This window comes from Austrofundulus limnaeus, unplaced genomic scaffold (genome assembly GCF_001266775.1).
Source record: "Austrofundulus limnaeus strain Quisiro unplaced genomic scaffold, Austrofundulus_limnaeus-1.0 Scaffold385, whole genome shotgun sequence".
In the NCBI taxonomy this organism is placed as follows: Eukaryota; Metazoa; Chordata; class Actinopteri; order Cyprinodontiformes; family Rivulidae; genus Austrofundulus; species Austrofundulus limnaeus.
Genome location: NW_013952787.1, coordinates 383,452 through 392,078, shown reverse-complemented (window position 1 = coordinate 392,078; position 8,627 = coordinate 383,452). Strand labels below are relative to the sequence as shown.

At 39.8% G+C, this 8,627-nt stretch overlaps 1 protein-coding gene across 1 annotated transcript in view; it reads left to right on the top strand.

Annotated features, from left to right (window-relative positions):
• ldhba (lactate dehydrogenase Ba) overlaps positions 1-4,587 on the top strand; it is a gene marked incomplete at its 5' end in the record, with an annotated part of 8,800 nt that extends 4,213 nt beyond the window's left edge. Inside the window, 7 exon segments of the mRNA XM_014023686.1 lie at positions 1,322-1,458; positions 2,643-2,760; positions 2,842-3,015; positions 3,145-3,318; positions 3,426-3,543; positions 3,828-3,951; positions 4,055-4,587. Coding sequence (XP_013879140.1) covers positions 1,330-1,458; positions 2,643-2,760; positions 2,842-3,015; positions 3,145-3,318; positions 3,426-3,543; positions 3,828-3,951; positions 4,055-4,222 — 1,005 coding nt within the window. The 3' untranslated portion in view covers positions 4,223-4,587.
• Between the last annotated feature and the right edge of the window lie 4,040 nt (positions 4,588-8,627).

Here is an 8,627-nt window from a genome sequence, read left to right as displayed (position 1 = left end):
CACACACACACATATACATACACACATATATTTTTTTAGTTTTATAATGTCACCTCCACATACCGCAAAGGTTCCCGAAAAGACCTCGAAAAGGCCCATGGACCACCAGCTAATAATCACAGTTGTATCTTGTTTTGTGGCTCTGGACACATTTTATTAGTGAGACAAGCAGCACAAATGGCTCTTTTGATCGTAAAGGTTGCAGACCCCTGCCCTAACCCTACGGACTTGTTTAATCGCTTTAAACACCAACATAAACCAGAGTACGAGCAATGCCAGAAACTGGACCAAGGCCAGAATGTCACAAGTTCAACTGTCCTCTGTCAACCATCACATTAATGGTTATCGGTCAAATACCACAAGTAATCATGATAGATTTTTATGTCACTTTTGCTCAACCCTACCCTCCTAGTACTGTGTCACCAAAAAAAGTGGGAAAATTTATTGAATTTGACATTTTTATTATAAACTTAAAATGTTCAGAAATCCCCACCCATCCACAGTCTGAACTGGGTTCGGGTCTTATTCAAACTAGAATCTGGAGTGGCAGCAAGCAGTTGAAGCCCCAGTCAAAACCTCTTGTTAAATGACACAAAATATAACTCAATAATCTGACACCAAATATAAATTCTCACAAATTGTCTTCAAAAACTACTGATTTTGAACTCTCCAAACACACCCCCTGCCTTGTTCCAAATGGCTGGACAAGGCATTTCTGATGTTCTAAAATATATAGTTTAGAGATGCTCGATATTGACTTTTTGCCGATATTGTTCAACACCTTATTTCCGATTCCGATATTAACCGATATTACAACCGATATTAAGGTGACATCACATATCTCCTGTCAGGGACATTATGTCTGCTTTTTGATACCTCACTAGATGCATTCCATACATAAACATTGTACAAAAATAAAAACCATTTAACTGAAGTTGGGGGAAAAGTGCCATATTTATTTTTAACACTTTGTCTCAAACAATAGTTTGGATCATGCTCTCCCTGAGATAATCCAGTTTATCATCAGTTGCGCACCGGTGAACGTCTCTGGACCACAAACATTTATTAACACATTTTGGTCAAATCCAGGTGTTAATTTATCGGGCTTTTGTTATCAGAATAAAAAATGATACCGATAGKTAGAGATTTAACATTTTTTCATCATCATCATTTACATTTTATATTGTTTTCTGGGTTAGGGCTCACTGGATTTGGCCCTAAAGAAGATCAGATAGTAGTATAGATCAATAGTAAGTTGTAATTTTAGAAGAGATGTTCAGACTAGTTGTCTCATTAGGATGTTTCCTGTTTCTCTCTGCAGCAGTCATCATGTCTTCAGTGGAGCAGAAACTCATGACCTCCATGGCCGGCGGTGCCCCAGAACCTCCCAGAAACAAGGTGACGGTGGTCGGCGTGGGCCAGGTAGGCATGGCCTGCGCTGTCAGCATCCTGCTAAGGGTAAGTCTAGTTCACTCTGAACTGTTTTCTATGCAAACACTGTTTTCTTTCATACTGTCAGAGAAATACTGTAACGGATTCATCTCCTGCTTATTTTGTATATTTGCCCACTTACACAAGGAAATGAACAATCTCTAATTTTATTGTACCAACTAAAAACCCAGAAAAAAACAACTAGAAGAACGAATTGATTTACCTGTCATTGAGTAAAATAAGGACTTGATCCTGAGGTAAAACCTGACTCAGTGCTTGGTGGAGAAACCTTTGGTGTTTCTCGTAGTTGGACCGGTGGGATTTTGGCCCATTCTTCTTTACAGAAATTTTAGGGCTTTTAGTTATGTTTGGCAACTTGACTCTAGCTCCTCAGATTTTCTACAGCATTTAGATCTGAAGACCGTTGAGGCCAAATCCACTTCTTATTTAGCCACGTCTGTGTTGTCTTGGTGAGTTTTGGATCAAGGTTCTGCTGGAAGACCCATCCACAGCCCATTGGCACTGTTTTGGCTGAGGGGAAAAAGGATCAGGTCCAGGACTTTACAGTGCATGGCCCTGTCCATTGGCCTCTTGGTGTAACGAAGTCATCTTAGCAGAATAGCTGCTTCAAACCATATTATTTCCACCTCCGTGCTTCACTGTAGGGATGTGTTCTTTGGGTCATACTCAGCATTTTTGTCCTTTAAACATGACGGGTTGAACTAATGCCAAAGACCCAGACTTTTGTCTCTTATGACCACAGCGCTTTCTCCCAAACCTCGAATGTGGGAGGAGTTTCARGTCTAGGATAGAGACTCTCGATTGGGTCCAATAAAATTCTGGCAAACTGTCAAGCTGCTGAGGTATGAAAAGCAGACCAATACTGTGTGTTTAGTGTAGGCGGGGTGCTATTGACCTCAACCAGTGGAAAGAATACTTTTAATGTAGGCCTGTCGCAAYAAGCAATAAATCAGTGAATTGCATGATAAATTACAACAAGGTCGATAAGTTAAACTAAGGTTGGTCATATTAAGTTGCCAAATTGTGCCGACTTGGAGTTCTGAATTCTTCAAAGCCTCTTTCACAAGACAGTTTGCGAAATCGCCACACAGACCAGTCCAGCTTTAAGCTCCCTCGGGTCATTATGTCAGTATGGCTGCAGTGGTTAAATTTTTTCTATGTTTTCAAACCCTGTGACCTTCTGTGGTCAGGACCTGTGTGATGAGATGGCTTTGGTTGATGTGATGGAGGACCGCCTGAAAGGAGAGATGATGGATCTGCAGCATGGCAGCCTCTTTCTGAAGACCTCCAAGATCGTTGCAGACAAAGGTCAGATACTGGAGTTCTGCTGTGTCTGTCCTCATCTTCCTGTATCCACATATGACTTATCAGACCATCTTCCCTCCTCAGACTATGCTGTTACTGCCAACTCTCGTCTGGTCGTGGTGACGGCTGGTGTTCGCCAGCAGGAGGGCGAGAGCCGCCTCAACCTGGTGCAAAGAAACGTCAACGTCTTCAAGTGCATCATCCCACAGATCATGAAGTACAGCCCCAACTGTACCATCATTGTGGTGTCCAACCCTGGTCAGTAAACATGTTTTTATGATGCATTATGGCTTTCAGTAAGGAGTTGCAACAGCTTTCATTTAGTTTGTAGCTCCACCCTCTTTTTGGCAATATCTCCACCCTGTTTTGTGTTTTTGTTTAAACCAGTTGATATTCTGACCTATGTAACTTGGAAACTGAGCGGCCTGCCCAAGCACCGTGTAATTGGCAGCGGCACCAACCTGGACTCAGCTCGGTTCCGGTACCTGATGGCCGAACGCGTCGGCATCCACGCAAGCTCCTTCAATGGCTGGGTTCTGGGCGAGCATGGGGACACCAGCGGTGAGTCCACACCTGGGGCATAGCTGTGGTTCTGAAGCTTGATACCAGGACAATTAAACGTCTCTGAGTTGAACTCGAACACAATCAACCTGATGTGTTGATTTTAGTGCCTGTGTGGAGTGGAGCTAACGTGGCAGGAGTCAATCTGCAGAAACTGAACCCAGCGATTGGCACCGATGCTGATAAGGAGCAGTGGAAACAAGTACACAAGGCTGTGGTGGACAGGTGAGTTTTGAGACTTTTAGTTAGGTCTAGACCTTGGTGGGACATGTTTTTTTGTGATGACTTTGGAYAACAGTTAGATATAATTTATTTCCAGAGGTTTATATTAAGTCAGTTAATGGGATCAAAGGGTCAAGAATTTGTTTTGTAGATTATTCAGTGTGTTTTATGTGAATTCTTTAAGACTGTCATCTCAGAAATCTCTAAGAGCGTTTGAAAATTTTTAAAATCTACTGTATCTACTGTACAGAACTCAAATTTTGATTGGAGACCTTTTTGTTTTCCAGTGCTTATGAAGTGATCAAGCTGAAGGGTTACACCAACTGGGCCATCGGACTGAGCGTGGCCGACCTGWCGGAGAGTATTGTGAAGAACCTGAGTCGTGTCCACCCCGTCTCCACCATGGTCAAGGTCTGACAGYTACCCCCTTACAGAAAACTGATCCATGCAGTCAGGATCACCAGAGCGTGCCCCCCCTGCAGCGCTGTCTGAGTCTTGTCCTCTTGTGTTACAGGACATGTATGGTATCTCCGAGGAGGTCTTCCTGTCTCTGCCATGTGTCCTGAACAGTAACGGCGTGTGCAGCGTGGTCAACGTGACCCTCACCGACGATGAGGTGTCCCAGCTGAAGAAGAGTGCGGACACACTGTGGGGGATCCAGAAGGGCCTGAAGGACCTGTGAACACACGGTCCCATCGCCCCTGTCTTTTTCTACTCTTCTCTCTGACTCTTCAGGTCTTACTATAAGATGATATGAGTGTGTTTTGTCAGTTGGTCACCGATATGATCCTAGAGTAAGACCGTGTGCCTCCCAACATTTTGTACCCGTTAGATCCAGCTGGTTAGCTGTAGGTTTCTGATTTTTCTCTGCCTGAGGAAAGCATCATGTTTGTTCTAAAAGAAGTCTGAAATGTAATAAGTCATGTTTGACCTTTGACCCCATCTATAACTTTACCACCTGTCCAGTGAAGTGTGACATGAGTCCATCATGATTGTCAGCTGTTAGTTCAATTGATGTGTGACTTTAATAAACGTGATCAGAAAGAACTCGATGTGACTGATTATTCTAAAACTTTGAGGTTTTTGTTTTGAAGAAATTTATTGGGGTCTGTTTCTCCACTGACTTTTAAAGACACTTCACATAGTATAGTTTTTTCTTAGGTAAACAGTAATATCTGTTTATGTGATTATTTCTGCTTGAACTGATGATTTATGTGCAGACTGGGTTGTGGGGCTCTTGATGAGGGTTTCACAGACTCAGGAGATACATGTCTGGTTTAACACAACACATAAAAAGAACTGTGATCGAACATTGTGAGGACTGAACGTGTGACGTCTTGACTCCGTGTAGAAATAGAATGCCYCTTTAAGACACTGAGGCGGGGTCGACATGAAGACAACTCAAGGTGTATTTCCTGGTTCTGGGCACTAATTGGCTGCTGGCGAATGCTGAATAAAACCACTAATCAGTCCACAGCTGTATCCAAGGGTTCACTCAAACATTCATATTCTTAACTCGTGGTAGATCAAAACAGGTAAATGAGTATAAGGACACGTGCCATTTTTTAACAGTTTGTTGGCATGAATGAAATTATGTTTCGGAAGAACTCCGGAATGGATCAATCTCAACTCACTACTCTTAAGATGTAAACTCACCTGGCCTCACGTTTGATGTAGTATGCACAAAAACGTGACATATATCTTTCTTTAGTTTATTTGTTCGTTCTTTCTGTCTTATGTTCTTGTTCTTCCCTTGTGTGGTTTTTAGTTTTTTCTTTTAAGCGTTGTGCCTCCTCATGATAACTTCTTGATGATGATCCTTGCTCTGCAGGGTCTGTGGCTTCATGACCCAGAGCACCTGTTCTCCTTTTATGTTCTGTCTTCATCTGAATGGGTGTTCTGAACTGTAATTTCATTGTGCTCTGTACAGTGACATTAAAGGTCCATCTAATCTAATCTATTTACATTCTTACGTTCTTACGTACTTACTTTTTTACGTATGTGCTTTCTTTCTTACATTCTTACATACGTACTTTTACTTATGTTCTTACGTACGTACTTAATTTCTTACGTATGTACTTTCTTACGTTCTTACGTACGTACTTACTTTCTTACGTACGTACTTATTTTCTTACATTCTTACTTACGTACTTACTTTCTTACTTACATTTTTACGTTCTTACGTACATACTTTCTTACGTACGTACTTTCTTTCTTACTTACGTTCTTACATACATACTTTTACTTAGATTCTTACGTACGCAGTTACTTTCTTACGTATGTACTTTCTTACTTATGTTCTTACGTACGTACTTACTTTCTTACGTACGTAATTTCTTACTTACATTCTTACGTACTTTCTTACTTACGTACTTACTTTCTTACTTATATTTTTACGTTCTTACGTACATACTTTCTTACGTACATACTTTCTTTCTTACTTATGTTCTTACATACATACTTTTACTTACGTTCTTACATACGCAGTTACTTTCTTACGTATGTACTTTCTTACTTACGTACTTCCTTTCTTACTTATATTTTTACGTTCTTACGTACATACTTTCTGACGTACGTACTTTCTTTCTTACTTACGTTCTTACATACATACTTTTACTTACGTTCTTACGTACGCAGTTACTTTCTTACGTATGTACTTTCTTACTTACGTTYTTACGTACATACTTWCTTWCKTACGTAMKTWMTTWCTTACWTWCWTWCTTACGTACTTTCTTATGTACTTACTTTCTTACTTACTTACGTTCTTACTTACGTACTTACTTACTTTCTTTATTTCTTATTTATGTTCTTACTTATTTTCTTTCTTACTTTACTTACACCGTGTCCTGTCTGGCAATGTGAAACTCAGAATTGATGTCTGAGTGTCCAAATGAAGCCCAACAGTTTTACTTTCACAAGTACAGCATCATGGTATGCACCATGATGCTCCACTTGATATTTATTTAAAACTTTATTATAAATTGTTTTGGGATTAATTCGCAATGGACACCAAGACAGAAAAAGTAAACGAGGAAAAGGAGAAAAGTGAAAAAAGAGATGGAAAGGGAAACAAGAAGATATGAGAGAGATGCATTAAGAAAACACAGACAATACATTTGAAATCCAGACTTTTTTTCTACACAAAGATTCAGATATATAAATAATGAAGGGGCTCTTAAAATGTGTGCAACCATCTTTACAGTTGGGGTACCTGTTTCTGTAGGTTTGGGTCAGTTGGAGACACTTTGAGGCTGTACTGGGAAAAATATTGTATAAACCTGAGGGGTCCCCACTGAAATGCATGTTCACCATTTATATTTTCTAACATTTATTAGAGGTGTGCCAAATAATGATTCACATAAGAATCATGATTCTCATTTACAAATCTAATCAATAAAAAATGTCCTGAAAATTAATTAAAAAATGTAATAAAAAATTGCTGGCYATTTTGTAACTATGCAGGATATCCGGACATCAACAGGCTGCTGGGTCTGAAGCGTACACAAGCACCAAAACACAGAGGAAACAGTTTTTGGAATAATTACTTTCCTTAGAATTTAAAAAGCAGCATGTTTAACTGCAATGTTTTTCTTATAAAGATGCAATTTTTGTTAGCAACAGCAACAATTCCATCTGAGCATGGATCAATGTTTAAATTCAAATATGAAAAGACACTAATATCTCTTTGTCACTCTGCAAAGCAAACTGGAGTCGATCTCGATTCTTTGCTAAACGATGGATTGAAGCAGAAATCAGGAATCGWATTTGTTTTAATCCAAAATTGATTGTGAATTTAAGAATCAAAACGAATYGTGAGATAGTGAAAGATTATCAACCCCGACATTTATGAAAAATCAAGTTCCACTGTCACCCGTAGGCAGTTTCCTTCTTTTAGTTGGTTAAATGTCAATTTTATTTGTCAATGTAACAACAAACTGTTTTATTCTAGGACATTTTAATTTAATCATCCAATAAGGCTAATGATTTTAATCTTAAGTAAAAAGACATTTTGCTGAAAATAACCCAATCCTGGATGTTGTAACCCTTGCAAATTTAAACAAAATGTTGTCTTTTCAAAAAATAAATCCCTAGATCAAGTTGRCATTGATGTGCAGTGAGGAACACCAGTGTTCACGTCTACAGTGAAATCACTTTTACAACAGCATGGACTGTCARGCTCCTGCTCCAAAACACAGACCTTCAATCTGGACTGAAACCTGCAGTTGTTCATATGGACGAGACAAATGTGTTCTTGAGAAAAGTTTGATGTTGAGACAAAGATTGAGTTGTTTGGACACAATGACAAAGGGTTTGAGGCGAGGCTTTCAGGCCCATGAACATCATCATGCTGTGGTACTGATGCATAATGGATAKAATAATGAAGAAGAAGGTCTACTTTTAAACATCTGATTGAAACTTGGACACAGTTGGGTCTAACAGGACATTGATCCCAAACATTCAGCAGAACTGGTTTCTGATTGGATAAATCATGATAACATTAAAGGAGGTATTATGTATTTTTCAGGCACACAGTTCAATCCTATACCACAATCAATTATGCTCAAGTAAGAGAGGGGGTAAGAGAGAGGGGTGTCTTCTGCGAGGGGGGCTGCTCGCAGAAGACACCATAAATATAGATCATTATGAAGCTATGCTTTACATAYCCACCATTTTTAAGATAMGYTTTGCAAGTTRGGTGGAACTGAGTGGGTAAGGGGCGGTCTGTGGAGTGGGAGCTMRGCTTCAGACTGAGCTCTAGGGAGGGGCTTTGTGTAAATAGGTGGTGCTTTGTACCAYAAAGCACCTCCTGACTAGGAGATTCAAGGATTTCTCAAACATGCATGAAACAATACTCTGGGTGTGATTTTGATTAGGTAATGACATTATAACATGATATAACGGTAAAAAAAATTGACTTTGCATAATATCCCCTTTTGAGATTCTAGAATGGTCTCCCAAAAACCCAGACTCTGATTAAAAGTCAGGGCTGTCTGGGGTCAGGTGGGGTGTATTTACAGGTTTAGACAATGAAAGTGAAACACCTGGTTTTAGACCATAACATCCCTTTCAGACAGCTTCCTCTTGCG